The sequence below is a fragment of the Pelophylax lessonae genome, assembly GCF_965119305.1.
Source record: "Pelophylax lessonae genome assembly, chromosome: 1".
Taxonomy (NCBI): domain Eukaryota; kingdom Metazoa; phylum Chordata; class Amphibia; order Anura; family Ranidae; genus Pelophylax; species Pelophylax lessonae.
Window position 1 is genome coordinate 798,876,087 of NC_138768.1, and position 21,520 is coordinate 798,897,606.

A 21,520-nucleotide genomic window follows, 5' to 3' on the forward strand; every position below is an offset into this window, starting at 1 on the left:
AAATCCTTTATGATGTCCTAAAAGGGTGCATTTTCATAATTTTCATATTCCTGTACCTTCATTTTTTAAACTAACCTTTGTAACACATTTTCATTAGTTTTAAAATCTGCTTTTTTTAAAAAAAAAAAAAAATTAATTCAGGGTGCAACGAGTTCATATTGCTGGACTAGGACAGCCTAACCCAGTAGTAGCTGCTCTCTTCTGGACTCTTTCTAAATGATAATCCATACAAAGCTGCAAGAACTAAAGACAGTAGAATGAGAGTTGTCCTCTTGTGATTTTAGAACACACACAACTGAACAAGAGATCTCAAGAGCAGAATGTCAAAATTATTTGACTCTTCAGCTATAGGAACTAAATGATTAAAATATCAGACTCTACAGATCCACTTGTTGGCTACACAACGTGAATATGAAATATTTGTATGCAATATTTACATCTACCTGACCAAAAACAAATGTAAATTTTAATTCCTATCCCTTGACTTAAAGTGTCACTAAACCCATTTAAAAAAAAACATTAATAAATGGTGTATTACATGCTGTTCATACTCACTCAGTCACTAAGAGATTCGTTTTCTGTATTCTACAAAAAAATGGTTGATATTTTTGCTATCTCCACCTTCTGTCCATGTCCCCAATTCAGCCAGGGATTTTGCAGCTGTGGTGGCAGCTCTGCACATGCTCAGTTTTCAATGAGTTTCTATGCTGAGCATTTCCTCTCTATCACATCTGAGCAGCCCATGCGATTATAGTGTCACACGTGTGGGTGTATACACGGTGGAAAATGACAGCCCACTCCCTCCCTCTTCCTCTATGCCCACTAACCAGCTAAACACAAGGAGGGTGGAATGTTACATGTATATTAATGGTGGCTTCACCTCCCTCCTCCACCTTCCTCCTATTCTAAGACACAAGCTGTGACTGGCCGAAATCTGCCCACTCCATGTTATTTTCACAAAATAGTAGAGAATTGATTGCAAATATGGATTTGTATGCCAATTTAAAACGGTTTATTGATAGTATTTATTCTGTTTCATGCCCCATACACACGTGTAGATTATCTGCAGACTTTTGTCTGCAGACTTACCTTTTCTATGTAGTGCAAAGGGCCTGCCGGATTGCATACAAATTTAAAGTGTTTAGGTTTGACCTCATATTATATGGTTTTGGTAAGTCTGCAGATAATCTGCACGTGTGTATGGGGCATTACTCAGTTTTTTTTTTATGTTGAACACTAGAAGCTCCTCCTGCTTATGTGTCCCTACAGACAGGCTGGGAGAGAGCTTGGTGATGTGACAGCTGTATATAGATTAGGAAAAAGGTACTTAGAGGTTTTCTTTAATTAAAATAATTACAGAGCCCTCATCCGCATACAGGAAGAGTGGGCACAATGTAAATTAAAGAGTGTGTGTTTAGTATCATTTTAATAAATAATAGTTTGTAAAAATATGATATAGGGCTCTTTCACACGGAGCGGACCGCATTGCGATCCGCTCCGGCACTTTCTTTTTTTTTTCACGGAGAGGATGACACTTGTGTCATCCGCTCTGTATGTCCGCATATCATCCCATCCGTTTGCGGATGATATACGGACATAATGTATGTCTATGGGCATTGCGGATGTCAGCGGATGACACCGCTGACATCCGATTTTGCAAAAAAACGGAACAGAACTGAAAGGATGAAAATCGGATGTCAGCGGATGGTCATCTGCTGACATCCGCAATCCCATTGACATGCATTATGTCCGTATATCATCCGCAAAAAAATAGGATGATATACGGACACGCAGAATGCCCGTGTGAAAGGGCCCTTATTCTCTAAGACTATTACTAAAGCTAACCCCTGCTAAAACCAAATGTTAACCATTCCACAAGTAGAAGTAGTACAGAGTACTGTTTCCGGTTTGCCATCAATTAATGAAGAAAGTTGAGAGCTTAAGTGATCCCTTTATTGGCTAGCTTAACTTATTAGACATGCAAGCTTTTGGGATTTCTTAGATTTCTTCATCAGGCTTTCGACAATTACAGTATATAAAGCCTAATGAAGAAATCTAAGAAATCCCGAAAGCTTGCATTTTTATTAACTTGAGTTAGCCAGGAAGGGTATCACATAAACTCCAAATTTTCTCCATGTCCCAAGTGTAACACACCCAGTGTTGAGAAAAGCTGTAACTTTACAACATTGACCAACAACTATTGCATATATAGTTTGAGAGCCTAGCCAAACAATTCACCAGGCGTTCACGCCAACCTGTGGTCAGTTTTTGATGCTTATTCAAAATACTGTCTAAAATGTGCACTGCAACACCATCAAGGTAAATGAAACTGAGTTATATATATTTTATTTTACATTTTGCATACACTTCTTTGAATATATTAAATTCAAAGCCCAAATCAATATAAAAATGTAAATCTAATAAAAACCAAGGACACTGCCATTTACTAAACTCTAGGGCTGGGTTCACACATATGCGAATTGGATGCATTTTTAATCATGAATGTGAATGGCTTTCAATGGAGACGGTTCCCGCATGTGCGGGGCAGCTGCAGTGCGGTTTCAAAAAGGGTCCTGTGGATTTCTGGGTCTGATTCAGGTGCAATTTCAGGTAAAAATCTGCACCTGAATTGCATCTGAACAGAAACGCATCAGACTGTCGCACTGAAACCGCGGTCGCATATGTTTGGACCCAGACTAAGGGCTCATTTACACTTGTTTTTACCCTCTGAAGAAAGATCCCCAGTGGATCATATTTCAGAGAGGCAATGACAGGCAATGTGGAGGCATTATGTCCCCTCCTCTCTGCCTGTTTTAGCCTGTAAAAACCCACTCTGCAACCACAGACATTATGCGCAGTTGCGTGCCGACTGTGGAACGGTCCCATTGAGTTTTTGCTGCACGTGTACACCCCCGTCTGCTGCCTTTGCAGCTTAAAGTGGAACTTTATTCTGAGAATCAACATTGACTATTTTTAATCCTTATGCTGCTAGCATTAGTACCGTATATACTCGAGTATAAGCCGACCCGAGTATAAGCCGAGGCCCCTACTTTTACCACAAAAAGATGGGAAAAATCATTGACTCGAGTATAAGCCTAGGGTGAGAATGCAGGGCAGCGGGCATGGTGCAGGAGAATGCAGGGTACTGGCATGGTGCAGGAGAATGCTGGGTACTGGCATGGTGCAGGAGAATGCAGGGTACTGGCATGGTGCAGGAGAATGCAGGGTACTGGCATGGTGCAGGATAATGCAGGGTACTGGCATGGTGCAGGATAATGCAGGGTACTGGCATGGTACAGGAGAATGCAGGGTACTGGCATGGTACAGGAGAATGCAGGGTACTGGCATGGTGCAGGAGAATGCAGGGTACTGGCATGGTACAGGATAATGCAGGGTACTGGCATGGTACAGGAGAATGCAGGGTGACTGGCATGGTGCAGGAGAATGCAGGGTACTGGCATGGTACAGGAGAATGCAGGGTACTGGCATGGTGCAGGAGAATGCAGGGTACTGGCATGGTACAGGAGAATGCAGGGTACTGGCATGGTGCAGGAGAATGCAGGGTACTGGCATGGTGCAGGATAATGGCATGGTACAGGAGAATGCAGGGTACTGGCATGGTACAGGAGAATGCAGGGTACTGGCATGGTACAGGAGAATGCAGGGTACTGGCATGGTGCAGGAGAATGCAGGGTACTGGCATGGTGCAGGAGAATGCAGGGTACTGGCATGGTGCAGGAGAATGCAGGGTACTGGCATGGTACAAGAGGATCCGGGGTTGTGGGCATACTACAGGAGATGCAGTGCTGTGGGCATGGTACAGGTGGACCATGCCCGCAGCACTGCATTCCTTGTAGTGTGCCCGCAGCCCTGCATAATGGCAGGTAGTGCAGCTGTTTCACTTACCTGTTCCAGAGGCGCCTTCATTTTAAAAATGGCGCCGCCCGGCGCCGACATGTCATTGCGCACGCGCCACCGCCGCTCGTATACTTTTGGCTATTCCCCGCCTCTCCCGAGCGGCGGCGGCGCGTGCGCGGTGACATGTATGCGACGGGCGGCGCCATTTTTAAAGCTTAAGCCCGTCGGAGCGGCCAGGGACTTTTTTTTTTTTTTCTTGACTCGAGTATAAGCCGAGGGGGACGTTTTCAGCACAAAAAAATGTGCTGAAAAACTCGGCTTATACTCGAGTATATACGGTAAATAAATAAGTATATCATATTGACTTGTTTTAAACCTTTTTTCAACATTTCTTCAGTTACATTCTGATTTTCATGCCTAGGCAAATTATGTCATTCATCCCAGGAGTCTTCAGGTGGGGAGAAGGGGTTTTCTCAGCCAAGCACACCCTCCTGTCTGCATGCCTGAGCTATGGGCAGAGGGATTCTATTCCAGAAAGTAAATGCTATATAAATCATCGGCTCTTACCCAAGATGGCCACGGCCAGAAATGCTAGAGGGTGCTTTTTAAAGTGGTTTCTAAGCAAAATAAAGCATGGAGACAAGAATGGAGGTGGGAATTTTCTTTGAGTATTAAAAATGAACAAAATAGCGTTTTGGTTTGTTAGCTCTGCTTTAAGGGGAAGTGGTTGGGGGGACGGTAAAAACGCACCATGTATTTACCTACCCCCAACCGCAAGCGTATACATGGCCTAATGGTGCTGGTTAGAAAGTCGTACCTGATTGGCTGTAACAAAGAACAAAAGAGTTTTTTGTTTCTTTTAGCTTGAACATAGGAGGCTCAAAGACCCCCATGTGTTTACGTAACAGTTGGAAGAATTTGCCATCTGTGCTCAAATACTCTCATAATTTAAAACACTTGATTAGGGAGACAGGAATATATAAGCTGCTACATTTTTCCCACAGTAATCTCATTTTCTTGGTTACCATGTGAAGTGTCCGGTGCCTACAATGTGTGCCATGGACGAGCTCCAGTAATACTGCAATAAAAAGGAATGCCTGGCACCGGCCATTCTTGGCCCACAGACTAGATTACCATAAAAGCAGAACATTTCTCAATGGCTAAACAATGTCACTGGCTGGACCTGTGGACTCTCTGGGGCACAATGCTGTGCATACCCTGCTGTTAGTTTCTAATCTTACGTCTCACTTAATCTTGATCAAGAAAGAAAATGTAATCAAAAATTTTGTTTTCAAATTACTTTTAAATTTGACCTATCTTGTTAAAAATCATACTGATCCAAAATTGAAAACTAAATCTCGGTGGTTTGGGAGAGTCTGAACTCATGTACACTCTCACTAGGTGGTTTTCCCTTACCAGCTGGAGCTCCGACATGCCCCCCTCCCAGAGCATCGACCGCCAATATAAAGGTGGACATATTAAAGGGTGGCAGAAAGAGCCTTGACCTGGAGATAGAGTGAGTGGAAGACACCTGCCTGCTGAGTGTGCCTGGACTTGGGGGGGGGGGGGGGATGTCTGTCCCCCAGTGGGAAGGTTTTTTTCACTTACTATCTCATTGACACAACTGGAAGTAAGATAATATTTCTCCAATGTGTGAATAATATGAAACAATAAATGTTATTATTTTATTCTATTTTTCTATTTCTTCATTCTCTTACTACCCAGCCTTATCCAGTAAAATTCCCCAGGGACACATCCTTGGTTTCTTTCATATTTCTCCAATGTGTGGGATTCCCATTTTAAATAACGGTCTCAGAAAAGCCGTCTGTGTCAGAAGATTTCCCGTCACCTGTTCCAGTGACAACTGTACAATTTCAGGATTCCCATCACTTTCTGTGTCGGGGACAGTGGTCAACAAGACAAATGGAGAGGGTGAACAGAGAGCAGAGGTTTAAAAAGTTCCCGCTATTAAAAACTTTTTCTGACTTTAGCTGTAGATTTAGAAGTTATGACATGGGATTTTGTAGGATGATTAAACTTTTCAGTAAACTAAGAGGGCATTCTAAACCTCGGTTACAATGTCACAAGGATTGCTTAACCTCCCTGGCGGTAATCCCGAGGGTGACTCGGGGTGGATTTTTTAATCCAGGATCGGTATCCCCGAGTCACGCTCGGGGTAGATGTGCAGAGAGCGCAGCGGTGTCTCTTACCTTCTCCTGGCGATCCAGCGATGATCTCTCATTGCTGTGATCGCCAGCCGAGAGTCCCGCCGAGAGTCCGTCGGTGTGATGACTTCCTAGTTCTGTTCCCTGCAGCAGCAATGCTGCATGGGAGCGGAACTAGGGAGGGAAATTCAAAACGTTGCACAAAACACAAACACATAACACATATTATATATATATATATATATATATATATATATATATATATATATATATATATATATATATATATATATATATATATATATATATATATATATATATATACACACACACATATACAGTGGGTACGGAAAGTATTCAGACCCCCTTAAATTTTTCACTCTTTGTTATATTGCAGCCATTTGCTAAAATCATTTAGGTTCATTCTTCTTCCTCATGAATGTACACATAGCACCCCATACTGACAGAAAAACACAGAATTGTTGACATTGTTGCAGATTTATTAAAAAAGAAAAACTGAAATATCACATGGTCCTAAGTATTCAGACCCTTTGCTCAGTATTTAGTAGAAGCCCCCTTTTGATCTAATACAGCCAGGAGTCTTTTTGGGAAAGATGCAACAAGTCTTTCACACCTGGATTTGGGGATCCTCTGCCATTCCTCCTTGCAGATCCTCTCCAGTTCTGTCAGGTTGGATGGTAAACGTTGGTGGACAGCCATTTTTAGGTCTCTCCAGAGATGCTCAATTGGGTTTAAGTCAGGGCTCTGGCTGGGCCATTCAAGAACAGTCACGGAGTTGTTGTGAAGCCACTGCTTCGTTATTTTAGCTGTGTGCTTAGGGTCATTGTCTTGTTGGAAGGTAAACCTTCGGCCCAGTCTGAGGTCCAGAGCACTCTGTAGAAGGTTTTTGTCCAGGATATCCCTGTACTTGGCCGCATTCATCTTTCCCTCGATTGCAACCAGCCGTCCTGTCCCTGCAGCTGAAAAACACCCCCACAGCATGATGCTGCCACCACCATGCTTCACTGTTGGGACTGTATTGGAAAGGTGATGAGCAGTGCCTGGTTTTCTCCACACATACCGCTTAGAATTAAGGCCAAAAAGTTCTATTTTGGTCTCATCAGACCAGAGAATCTTATTTCTCACCATCTTGGAGTCCTTCAGGTGTTTTTTAGTAAACTCCATGGGGGCTTTCATGTGTCTTACACTGAGGAGAGGCTTCCGTCGGGCCACTCTGCCATAAAGCCCTGACTGGTGGAGGGCTGCAGTGATGGTTGACTTTCTACAACTTTCTCCCATCTCCTGACTGCATCTCTGGAGCTCAGCCACAGTGATCTTTGGGTTCTTCTTTACCTCTCTCACCAAGGCTCTTCTCCCCCGATAGCTCAGTTTGGCTGGACGGCCAGCTCTAGGAAGGGTTCTGGTCGTCCCAAATGTCTTCCATTTGAGGATTATGGAGGCCACTGTGCTCTTAGGAACCTTAAGTGCAGCAGAAATCTTTTTGTAACCTTGGCCAGATCTGTGCCTTGCCACAATTCTGTCTCTGAGCTCTTCAGGCAGTTTCTTTGACCTCATGATTCTCATTTGCTCTGACATGCATTGTGATCTGGAAGGTCTTATATAGACAGGTGTGTGGCTTTCCTAATCAAGTCCAATCAGTATAATCAAACACAGCTGGACTCAAATGAAGGTGTAGAACCATCTCAAGGATGATCAGAAGAAATGGAAAGCACCTGAGTTAAATATATGAGTGTCACAGCAAAGGGTCTGAATACTTAGGACCATGTGATATTTCAGTTTTTCTTTTTTAATAAATCTGCAACAATGTCAACAATTCTGTGTTTTTCTGTCAGTATGGGGTGCTATGTGTACATTCATGAGGAAGAAGAATGAACTTAAATGATTTTAGCAAATGGCTGCAATATAACAAAGAGTGAAAAATTTAAGGGGGTCTGAATACTTTTCGTACCCACTGTATATATATATATATATATATATATATATATATATATAAAATTATATTATTGATTCGATTATAATTCATGCGTTATATATTATATATATGTGTGTGTGTGTATGTATATATATATATATATATATATATATATATATATATACACACACACACACACACACATACATACATACACACACACACATATATAACGCATGAATTATAATCTAATCAATAATATAATTTTATTATATATATTATATATTATATAATAAAATTATATTATTGATTCGATTATAATTCATGCGTTTGTGTTTCAAATTTATCACATCTGGGATGTCTACTAGACTCTTGTTTTGGTCAGGTTTAAGTCAGTAATTACTAAGAATTGTAGGCCTATAATACATAACGCCAAATTTCCATGAAAAAAATTGTACCGCTTTTGGTACATAATTCCTGACATAATCATACCGCCAGGGAGGTTAAGAAGTTCCTGGTTCGCTGCAACGAAAGTAATGCAAAAAGTGGACATAACTTTTTTATTAACTTAGAACGTTCCGATTGGGTCCGCCTGTCCATTTTTCAGACAGACCTGATCAGAACCTGCATTCTCCTCTATGGAGCTTTGGATGTAAAACAGACATGTGTCCTTTTATGCCCACCTACATGCAATCTGACCTGCAAAACAGACAGATGGGGATCCGTTCCCTTTCCATCCAGAGCATCAGACTGGATTGCAGTAGGATGTAAACGGACAGGCAGTCCATTTACATCCAACCACGCATAGAGAAGAGTGGGGCAGTGCTTGTGTCTGCTCTACATAAGTGGAGTGGACACGGACCTTTCATCCGCCTACTCAGCGGTGATCAGCGGACAGATCCCCTGATGAGCAAGCAGATCGCAGGTGGAGTCTGCCTCGTGTGCATGGACCCTTACATAGGTTGTTCACATTTCACATGTTGGTAGATAACACTTGCTATATAGTATCTCCTCTTCTTCTTTTTAATAGTAGAGAAATAATGGATTCCAAGCAGCAATAGGTTCTGACAAAGGAGGGGTGCAAGCTGTCTGACATCCACAGAAGGTTAAAGAATGTTCATGAAGATGACACCATTGACAAGAGTTACCCATGATGAGAGATTGCTCTTGTTAAAGGCGTCCGCTCTGAAAACATTCTGTAGTGTTCTGTAGATGTTGGGCAGCCTGCACCCTCCTTTGTAAGGAACTCAATGACGGCACATTGCTTCTCCTTGGAATGCATTATTTACTTGCAATGAATAAGAAGAGAAGTTATATAGGAACAGTTACTCAACCAACATGTGAACAAACTATGTAGGTTAATAAAAAATAAAGTTTTGTCCACTTTTGCATTACTTTCAATCTTTGTATTTTTTGTCTGAAGCTGCTCTTCAAAGTGACTGTAAAAGTTTTTTTTTTTTTTAAATAATAAACGTTATACTTACCTGCTCTGTGCAAGGGTTTTACACAGAGCAGCCCCAATCCTCCTTTTCTGGGCTGCCCCGAAGTCGATTCTGGCTCCTCCTCTTTATCCGGTGCCCCCACGGAGAGCCGCTTTCCATGGGGTGACTCGTGCGGGCGCACCCCAGAGTCCTGTTGCTGTGCCCATTGACACAGACAGCAGGACTCGGCCCCGCCCCCCACTCTCCTGTCACTGGATTTGATTGATAGCAGCAGGAGACAATGGCTCCTGCTGCTATCAATCTATCCAATGAGGACCCGAGACAGCGGCTTGAGTTGCTGGGCTCATGCTCGTCGCTGGAACATTCAGGTTCAGGTAAGAATAATGGGGGAGAGCAGTTGGAGAGCAAGGGCCTTGGTTGGATGATACAGTGTAAGCCATGGTGAATGATACCATGTGTAAGCAAAGAATATGGCGGACGACCCCCAGCGACACCAAAGAATAAGGGGGGGTCTGGGGGGAAGCTGCAACCAAGAAGGTTTTTCACCTTAATGCATAGAGAATGCATTAAGGTGATAAACCTTGAGACTTTACAACTCCTTTATTAATTTTTGACACAATATTTTGAGCGACGAAAAAACAACAAAAAAGCACAGTGCTAAGAATTGTATTAAATACACATATCAAATGACCCTCAAAAATCAGTGAACTAGTACATAGTGCTAAAATCACTGAAAAATACTATATAAATCAATAATGAAAACAAGAACTGTCCAATATGAATCAATGTGCAAACACGAAAAGTCCATAGGTGTAGTGTCCAAAATGTTCCAAAAATAACAATACTTGATATAAATTGGAGTATACTTCATGTGTTATTAAAAAAATGGTCTGGATGATACTACACTACTGGAGTTTCCTTGGCATCCATGTCCTTCTGAGAGATTGGTGAAGGTGGCAAGAGGAAACCAGCTTATGGCTTCATTCGTGTAACTTTGGAGTGCAACTTAGATGCAACTTTGGATGGATGTAACTTGCATTCGTCTTTGGCTTTGACCAATGATGTATAAAACATTCAGGTGCAACTTTCATGCGACTTTTAAAGGTTTACATTGCAGTCTATGGCACTCAAGTCCCATCAAAGTTAGACCAATGTAGCACAGGAAGCTTTTTTAAAGTTGCTGCGACTAACTCGCACATATTTTAATGATTGTCATTTAAAAACCTGCGGTGTGACTTTAGTGTCCAAAGTAGCATGACAACTCCAGCAAGTGTGAATGGAGCCTAATTTTCCAAACAAGCTCTGCTTGTCCAATCTGTTGCAGGATGGGCATATATATGTTATGTTCGGTATTTGCATTCCTTGAGTGTGGTGAAGGTAGCACTTTGATGAAATTTTGACGATATACATAGTGGAGGAAAACTTTGGACATCACACCTGTGGACTTTTCATGTATTCACATTGATTCATATTGGGCCGTTCATGTTTTCAGTACTGATTTATATTTGATTTTTAAATGATTTTGCCACTATTTAGCAGTTCACTGAATTTTGAAGAGTCATTTGATTATGCATTTGATACAATTCTTTGATGCTGTATTTTTTTAATTTCTGAGGGGGTGTTATATATACACTATATATACACTATATATACAGCAGCGGTTCTAAAAAAAAACATGTTTATTTGGGAGCATTGTGACCACAGCGCGGAAGGATTTAATGAATTTTGTGTGCCTAGTTATCCATATTTATAAATCATGGCTCAGGTCCTGATAGAATATAATATTACTGGATGCAGCATGCATCTGGATTCATGGCTCTCCATTGCATTGGAGGCCATAACATCATTCATATAACAGCAATGAAAGTGCCGCCAACAAGCCGCAGACTGTTCCCAAGGTCACACTTCCCAGGCTGAGAAAACAGAGCTGTGCGATTACTGGTACAACAGTAACAGAATAAACTGCAGCAAGAAATCAATATGAAGCCCAGTGAGGTTCACCGAGACTGACAGGCCTGAAGGAGATGACAGATTTAATCGTGAGCCTAGCCAGCTTGACAAATATTCTCAAGTCTAAATTCAGGGGATATTTCTGCTCTGTGTATGCTCATGTAAGGTCTTCATGTAGAGGGAGAGTCTATTTTTTGTCCATAATCGATTATTTCTCCAACTTATTTTGGGGGGAAAAAATTCCCCCTTCATCAGGGCTGGAACCATGAGGTGTGTTTGTTGTGCAGAGTAATGGGAGTGGGCTGCAGATGAGCTGGAAAAGGAAAGAAATTTGCTTGATTCCCCCATCAACACAGACAATGTTGATGCCGGAATCCCCCCTGCCAAGCCTTTGCCTGCTCCTGACGGGGGGGGGGGGGGGGGGGGTCGGTATGAACAGCTCCTTGAAGGGGGACCTCCTTACCCTGGAAGAAGACAATGGCTCAGTAGGAGGGATTCATGCATCAACGCTGTCTGTGTTGATGGGGGAATCGAGCAAATGTCACATCGCGTATGGCCTGCCTTGGGCTCCATTTACACTTGTACGACTCCACAGTCGTGTGACTTTGGGGTGCAAATTTGGATACGTGCGACTTGGATGTGACTTGTAGGAGGGATTCATACACCAACGCTGTCTGTGTTGATGGGGGAATCGCACCGTGTATGGCCTGCCTTGGGCTCCATTTACAGTTTAGCTTTACCAATTCCAAATATGGCGGCTGGGTCTGCCTTGGGAGGTGACATGGGGCGTGAGCCCTATGGGTAGTACATTCAAGCTGTGTCGTCAGTACGCCGTCCGTACCTTGAGAACGTCATATCTGACGAAACGTACATCGGTTGCGGCGTGCTGACGTCACCATCACGAGTCTGAGGACGAGCGGAGGAGCCGACCGGCCGGCGGCTCATTCAAACCCACGCCTTTTTTACCTTGATGCTTGTAAGTTGCTTTCTTTTATTCTACAAATAAATATATGGTTTTACACTATGGAGCGCTTTGTTTGCTTTGCATAATCTTGCCACTGGATTACTTTGGAGAACCTTGTTGAGTCACCTTAGCCTGGTCAATCTGAGGACACCCCCTACAGACCGATATTGGCTTTCTACATACCTATATCTGGTAAGCAGCTGTGGTGTTGGTGGCGGTTCCCTCTGAACTTATCGGGCTACATCTGGTGGCCTATTTTTCTGGCTTTGGCTAGCTTTACTATTTTTCCTTCTGGTAAGCAGATTGGATCTAAGGGAGTTGGTTTCACTATTCATTTGATATATTGCATGTCTGGCACGGAGACATTATTGGTGGTGGTATACACTTGGGGTGATTCACACTACCTTTGATCACTATCAGTCATATTACTGGATGATACAGTATCACGCTATGGAAGCTTTTTATATTTTTTCATGCACTTGGCATTTTGACTACTGAGACATCATGGAAATCTGAGGAGTCATTTGGAAGCAGTTCGACCAGAATTGATATTCTGAGATTTGGGCGATTGATTTACCTGTTTCTGGTAAGAAGTTTGTACATCTAGTGGCTTCACCAGTTTCATCTTGGATTGTTCATAGACTTCTGATTTTCGGAATACACAATTTAATGAACATTTGAACATTATTTGTGATTTCATTCAGTAGTATATGTTTATTACTATATATTTTCTCAATAATTTTTTCACCATTTTGCATAATATTTTTTGAGCTAAATATTATTCAATTTTAGCACAACTTATTTATTTACTTTACTCCATTTACACTTGTACGACTCCACAGTTGTGTTACTTGGGGTGCACCTTTGGATACATGCGACTTGGATGCGACTTTGGCTCTGACCAATAATAATCAAAAATATAAAAATTTATAAAAATAAAAAATTGTTGCATGTAAAACATTCAGGTGTGACTTTCATGCGACCCGTGTTATTTGTGGTGTCACAAAGGTGGTTTGATTCTATAGAAGATTATGTGATTTACTGATGAATTCAGTGAAGCACTGCCTGATACCACACATATATTACTTATTATGGACTCTTTATAAATTGGGTTTACAGGCTTAATGCTTATATGCTTTATTGTAGCGCTAACTATTGCATGATATTACATGAATTCATGGACACTCATTGGTCACGTTAGGAATTGTGTATATAGGTTTTAATTATATGTTTATCTATATCTTTATTTATACCTTTGTTGATGCATATTGGTACACCGTACCTAGCGCAGCTATATTGGGGCATAGAATATGATGGGTTGCAATTACTACATCATGTATCCCCCTCATTAGAGAAACATTTATGATAAGAAGACAGGAAATCCAGTTCAACTCTTATGTCATACATACTGTAATTAGCCAGCAGACCCCCAGAGTCCCTGCTGATAAAGATGTTAGAATTAATTAGAAGTGATGGAAAGTCTTTACTGACTCTGTAGGTTCTACATCACTGTCATTAGCTCACTATGATGGAATTTGTCGTCATTCAGCCCTGCCAGTTCACAAGTGGTTGCACAGGGACTGGGGAAATGCTGAGAAAAGCTTGATGCTCTTTGCCTGCAGCAAACATAGAAAATAACGCAATTGTTCAGGACCATGATAATGACCCAAGCACTATCAAGGATATATGTATATAAGACAAGGGTAGGGCAAGGGGCCCCTTTTTTGTTTGCCTGCAGCAACTGATCAGCTATTTCCTTTCATTCTCACAATGTGGCAGCGGTTGGTAAAATAAAGTCTGTGTAAACGAATGGAGCCACTGAAAGCTCCCTCTAATGGAAAACCTACACACTACAATAACAAACAGAAGTGAAAACTTGTAAATATGTGAAAGTCATATGAAAAATCAGTGTAAAACAGAATCTCACACAGACAGCTAAATATACATAATATAAATATAAAAACTGTTTAACCAGCCAAAAAAAAAATATTTCTATCCACCCAGTCCTAGGATTTCCAAAGCTCTAATACCCAGTACAGACCTGCCTGGGGGGCTGATCTTTCCCTGCTGCAGTTTCACTTCAACTTTCAGGTCTCCTCTCCATCTCCACCCTGTAACTTGACCGTGAAATGAGAAGCAGCACAATGTGCAGCATGTGTTGATCTCTCCTTCACCCTGCTGTCTCCTATTAGCATGCTCATCATGTGAAATGACTGGCTTCTTGCTTGCCTGCTGCACAGGGATAGCAGAAGGCTTATACCAAGGAAATGCAGCTACTTACTCATGCTTGCATTAAAAAAAAAAGTAATGTATTAATAATTACAGTGCTGCATTCAATTGTGTCTATTCTATCTGCCTGCAGTTAAGAAACAAAGCCCAACTCCTGGATAGAGAAAAAAAAATCCAAAGGTCTAGCGGGAGCTGAAGAGGATGCTGAAGGACTTGCCTTACACCCAACTGCAGTAGGCTCTGGCCTTCTCCTCTTCTCCCCGGCACTCTGGGTGGTCCTTTGGCATCATCAAATGCAATGCAAGGCTTTAAACCCTAAATTGTACATAGAGGAGGAAGGCATGTAACGATGGTCAGGAGCAACTTGGAGGGGAGGCTTTGTGGAAGCAGGTTCATGGATCGGGTCTTATCCCTGTACCCCTAGCCTTAACCCTTGCAGTGCGGGGTAATTTTTATTGTGTGCCCAGAGTTGAGCTTTAGGGTAAGCAATGCAGTAATAGCTCAAATCATGTGCTCCCAGAACATATCCTTTGTTGCCTGGACCAATGATATCAGAAAAGAACAATGCATGATATGTGTTGATGAAATCCTATGCCCCACATTTGCTGGGAATTAGAGACCAGACATAAAGGAACCAGAGACACAGATGAAATATAGCACGGAAGCATTCTGTCTATAAAGGGAAACAAGAGAACAAGGTCTGGAGCTGTAAGGAGACCAGGGTGGTCTACCCAGGGGGATGACAAGGAAGTAATTCCATCCCACCAGACATAGAATGTGGCAGAAAGTCCCATTTAAATCATTCAGCACAAGCGGCTAAACACACAGTCACCTTCACTTTAAAAAAGGCCTAAAGGTGAAAAGTTTAACACGGTAGAGGAAATCTACATGGGTGGAAATATATTCCATCCATGGAAAATAATGACTTTCCTACAAGTACGGAACACACTATTTCTGTGCTGATGATTTCACTGCAGGGGCTACTAGAAAAAATAAATACAAAGCCAATGTACCGGTAAAACAAGTACATACATAAAATGAATGAATAAACTAGATACTTAGGAAAACCATTTATACATCAACTTAGGGATATTGGGAAGGTAGGAAATTATTGAATTAGCAGAAAACATACCAACTAGCACTTTGGTGAAAAAAAGCAAGCAACTAATACGGAGCCCAGAAAAGGCGATCCTGCACATACTGTATGTGTGTCCAGAAGAGACACTAAGCAGTATTCTTTCACAAAATAGGTTCCGGGCCCCAATTCTGCGGCCCTTTGGCACTTTCTATATGGCCCCTGCAGACATTAATCTGTATTCCCTACTGCCCTGTTATAGCTATGATTTCCAGCAGTCTATTTTAATATGTTTCTTATCCTCAGTCTCCAACAACTCCTATAGCATGTTCACAGTCCAACAGTCTCCTGCAGCATTTTCGCAGTCTCTGACATTTCTTCTACCATGTCTGCAATTTCTGATCATCTCTTGTATCATGTCCTCAGTCTCTGACCATTTCTTGTATCATGTCTATAGTCTTTGACCATCCCTCGTATTATATCCATAGCCTTTGACCATCTCTTCTATCATATCTGCAGTCCCTGACCATCTCCTGTATCATGTTCACAGTCTCTGACCACCTTATATATTATGTCCCCAGTCTCTGACCATCTTATATATTAGGTCCCCAGTCTCTGACCATCTTATATATTAGGTCCCCAGTCTCTGACCATCTTATATATTAGGTCCCCAGTCTCTGACCATCTTATATATTAGGTCCCCAGTCTCTGACCATCTTATATATTATGTCCCCAGTCTCTGACCATCTTATATATTATGTCCCCAGTCTCTGACCATCTTGTATACCATGTATGCAGTCTTTGACCATCCCTCGTATTATATCCATAGCCTTTGACCATCTCTTCTATCATATCTGCAGTCCCTGACCATCTCCTGTATCATGTTCACAGTCTCTGACCACCTTATATATTATGTCCCCAGTCTCTGACCATCTTATATATTAGGTCCCCAGTCTCTGACCATCTTATATATTAGGTCCCCAGTCTCTGACCATCTTATATATTAGGTCCCCAGTCTCTGACCATCTTATATATTAGGTCCCCAGTCTCTGACCATCTTATATATTATGTCCCCAGTCTCTGACCATCTTATATATTATGTCCCCAGTCTCTGACCATCTTATATATTATGTCCCCAGTCTCTGACCATCTTGTATACCATGTATGCAGTCTTTGGCCATTCCTTGTATCCTATCTGCAGTCTCTGACCATCTCCTGTACTATGTTCACAGTCTCTGATCATTTCTTGTATCATGTCTCTAGTCTCTGAACATTTCTTGTATTTTATCCCCAGCCTCTGACCATCTCTTGTATCATGTCTGTAGTCTCTGACCATCTTATATATTATGTCCCCAGTCTCTGACCGTCTTATATATTATGTCCCCAGTCTCTGACCATCTTGTATACCATGTATACCATGTCTGCATTCTTTAACCATCTCTTGTATCCTATCTGCAGTCTCTGACCATCTCTTGTATCAGGTTCACAGTCTCTGACCATCTTATATATTATGTCCCCACTCTCTGACCATCTTCTATATTATGTCCCCAGTCTCTGACCATCTTGTATACCATGCCAGAACTCTTTGACCATCTCTTGTATCCTACCTGCAGTCTCTGACCATCTCCTGTACTATGTTCACAGTCTCTGATTATTTCTTGTATCATATCTCTAGTCTTTGAACATTTATTGTATTTTATCCCCAGCCTCTGACCATCTCTTGTATCATGTCTGTAGTCTCTGACCATCTTTTCCATCTTGTCTGCAGTCCCTGGCCATCTCCTGTACCATGTCCACAGTCTCTGACCACCATGTCTGCAGTCTCCGACCATCTCTTGTATCATGCTCAATCTTTGACTGGGGTCCTGTTGTGTGTCTGTGGTCTTTGGCACTAATTATACACTGAATTTTATGTGCAGCCCTTTGGTGATGTTGAGGGCCACACTTGAGGCCCCCCATGTCATGAAAGTTTACCACCACTGAACTAGTTTGTTCTACTAGAATTGAATCAGGCCTGTAATATCTGGACAGCTTGGGAGATAATAACACTTAAAGAGACCCTGTCATCAGACTATACATTTTAAAACTTCCCATAAGATTATAAGTACATTGAACATGTTTCCTGCATGTTATATGCCTGCAAAAGCCTCCCTTGTGTAGACATCAAAAGGCCTGAGACTGCTGCTGGGTGGCGCCATCTTGGATATGATATCAGCAACTCCAGCAGACCCACAGCTGTCACTCAAATGTCACTCTATAGGTTTCCCCTTTGCACCTCCCCCAGCTACTACATAAAAAGTTATGTAGGAAGTTGAGGGGCAGATGAGCTGGGCCTGCACAGAGAATAATTAGACGCTGCTAGAAGAGACGGACATGTAGGGAGTGGGGGGGGGGGGGGGACTGTGCCAGGGAATTGACTCCCCTGGAGAAGTGACATTTTCTACAAAGTTCAAAAGCACATTGAAAATGAATACCAAAATAATCTGTGAAAAAGCAAACCACTGCAAATAAGCATTATAAAAACTTGATATTCCGACCATACAATTTTAATTTGGTAACAGTGTCTCCTTTAAACCAGAATCCCAGGTATGAATTTTTATTGCACAGTCACATTGGTCCAAATTGCACCAATGTAAGCATATATGTGCCATACCTGTGGGATCCAAGCGTAAGCTGGAATTCACTGTAGTAGTCACCGCTACTATAGTGATCGCAGCGGTCTTCCAGGTCCTGTACCAAGCAGCAGCTTTGCTGCATAGTATCCACAAGGAGTTGCTTGCTTGGCATGGGCAACATTCACAGAACACCTTGCATTTCTCTCAATGAATGCAAGGGGTTCTCTGATTGCCTGAGATGGTGAATCAGAGAAATGACACAACGATCTCCACCTCGTCCAAAGGGATATATATTAAGACCATAACAAAGGCATACCAGGCTCTTTTCCATTGACAACTGCAGTGCCGTTCTCTGCATTACACTCCCCGTCAGAGCTGGGTCTCTCTAATGACAATTTCTGGAAGAGAAAAATATGTATAATATATGCATTATGATTGTTAGGCCTTGTTCACATAGATATACTATAGCGTATGCCCGTGAGGGCCACGTTTGCTGCAAGGGGATGCATAGGTATTTCTTGCATCCCCATGCCAGCAGTCCCATTCATGTAAGAGTGCAGATGCACAACCCCGGACGCAGACAGTGTATGTGCAGGGCCGTGCACACACACCTAATGCGGCTATCTAATTGTGAGCAGCGGCTGTGTGTGCAGACAACTTCATTCCAATTGACATGAATGGGGATGCATGGAACACCTGTGCAATACAGTGCAGGCAAACACGGCCTTTGCATGTGTAGGCTATAGCAAGCCTGTGTGAACAAGGCTTTAAATGTATCCTGTCGTAGATAAGTTAAGCATATATAGTCATTCATCCAACCTGCCTATACATTATACACATCCACCTAAAAAATGCCAAACTATAATTAAAATGTAACTTCATTTGTAATGCATGTGTATAGTGATCGCCAATAGTTCCAGTAGCGAATTTGTACTGTGCTTGGATAAAATACAAACTCTCCACTGAAAGAGGAGAGGGTTGGAGGGTTGCAGCATGCAGAACCTGGCAGTGATAGATTTAGAAGTGTGATCAGGCAATACAGAAAAGGCTCAGCAGAAATTGGACAGGGGAGTTACCGTAATTACTTATTTTCAGGGGTGATCAGGGAAGGTATTGGATCCCACATGGGCTCCTTTCACACGGGCTGCCCGATCAGGTCCACCTGGCAGTTTTTCAGGTGGACCTGATCGGACCCTCCAGTCTCTTCTATGGAGCGGCTGATGTCAGCGAACACATCTGCTGATACCTGACGCCATCCGATCCGGTCTGCCAAAAACAGACGGATGGTGGTCCTATTCCCCATTTGTCCGGCGGATCAGATCGGATGGCATCAGATAGAAATGGACAGGTGGTCTGTTTCCATCCGATTGCCCCATAGAGGGCAGGACTGTGTCCGTGTTCGCTCTGCATAGCCGAGTGGACACACATTTGTCATCCGCCTGCTCAGTTGAGAGATCTCCTGCTGAGCAAGGGAATTCCGCTTAGCAGAGGCGCCCGTGTGAAAGGGGCCTTCATGTAATTAAAGCGGAACTAAACCCATCAATCTAACGGTTTAATAAAAAACTGTTAAACTCCCAGCATGCTTGGAATATAACTGTCATATTTGCTTGTGCTTTCAACCAAACTGTAAAACCATCAAATGGCTGGTGTCATAACTGATCACATGTGCAGCACCATGGCAGATGCAGATCAAACAGAGGCTAAGATGGCAGCTTCCTTGGCTAAAAAGGAAAGGAAAGTTTAGTTCCGCTTTAAAGCTGAACACCTGCTTAGAGCAAAAGTAACAATTAAAATGGGGCCCCCCTCTGCACAGCTTAAAATCACACTTTGTCTAGATAATGGTGAATAAGGTAAATTGCCTTATTCCTCGTAAACTCTCCCTTCACTACATGCGCAGATGTGTGCATGCGCAGATGTGCTGCAGGTCACCACTAGGTCCTAAGTATTTAGCAGAGGCTGGCAGAGCTTTAGCACGCAAGCTTGATTTTTGAAGTTGGTGGCGTGAAAAGAAGGGACTGCGGCAGGGTAACATAATATGACCATATGACCATAATATCTCCTCAGAAATTAACAATTTTATTTTAACAAATTTAATAATTTAACAAGTAAAACTTTGTTCTCCTTTACAACACAGGAAATTTACAGTTCATGTTGCAGACGTGTGCTCTATACCTTTTCCAGTTCTGTCTTTGGTATAGGAGAGCTTGAAGACTGCCCATCTGAGTCCACAGGCCCACCACAACTGCTGCACACGTCTTTTATCACCTGCAACAAAAGAGTTGGATAAACATTAGAAACAATGCAGGAGCACAGAGTGATAGATTTTTACCAAAACCATATAATACGAGGTCAAACCTAAATATTAGTATGTAATCAGAAATAAACAGAGAAAACGGTATGTTTGGCCAGCTTAAGAGTAACCTGCAACCACAGATAATACTAGTTAACATGGAGTCCATTAACAAAGGTTTAGAGGAATCTTAAAGGGTAACCCAACTTTTGTGGGGGGGAAAAAAAACAGCAAATATATATATATTATAATATAATTTAAAATTACCCTTCCTATTCGATCTGCAGCGCTGTAATTTTCAATGTAATACTGCAACCTAGAGATATTCCTTACACCACTGTATAGAACACTCCCAGAAATGTAATTTCCTGCTTGTGTAATTAACTCACTGATCTACCCAAAAGTCTGCACCAAGATACAAGTCGAATTTTAGGCAACCTCTGCAATAGGAATTTCATTTTTGATGAGACTCTCAAAAGGTTCATCGCTTCTAAAAAGGATGCTGACTGCAATTTTCCTCATTAGAACACTGCAAGTGCATCAGCTAAATAATAAAGAAAAAGTCAGTCCCAATCAGATTTACTCTGTAGACAACAAATAGCTTTTTCTTCAGAGAAGAAACAGGTAGGACTTCACAACAACGTTTGATAAAATCCCTACAATGTACATAGATCACTCTTGAAATTCCAACTTTACCACCAAGTCATACTTACACCTTATTACCTATGATGGGCAAGGGATTATTTTTCATACCAATTGCTTGCTGATGTTTCACTGTTCTACTGAAATTCCCTGTATTGTTTAGTTTCAATATTGTTTAGCTTGAAGCTAGAAACAGCCAAGACATCAGGTAACAACCTTATAGTGCTGTATCTGCCTTGGTTCACACTGGGAAGTGCACGTGAATCGCACAGTAATCGAACTGCATTCCTGTGCAAATCACATGCGATTTTGTCCAGTGTGATTCGACCACATTCACATTTGGTGGCTCAAATCGTA

General features: G+C 42.0%; 1 protein-coding gene across 5 annotated transcripts in view; it reads right to left on the reverse strand.

Annotated features, from left to right (window-relative positions):
• AFAP1 (actin filament associated protein 1) overlaps positions 1–21,520 on the reverse strand; it is a 268,334-nt gene that overhangs the window by 48,531 nt on the left and 198,283 nt on the right. For all 5 annotated transcript variants that reach the window (XM_082270842.1, XM_082270839.1, XM_082270841.1 and 2 more), the window contains exons 7-8: positions 20,404–20,496; positions 18,548–18,629 (exon numbers count right to left, since the gene is read on the reverse strand). In XM_082270842.1, the coding sequence (XP_082126968.1) occupies positions 18,548–18,629; positions 20,404–20,496 (175 nt within the window). The remainder of the gene's footprint in view (positions 1–18,547; positions 18,630–20,403; positions 20,497–21,520) is intronic.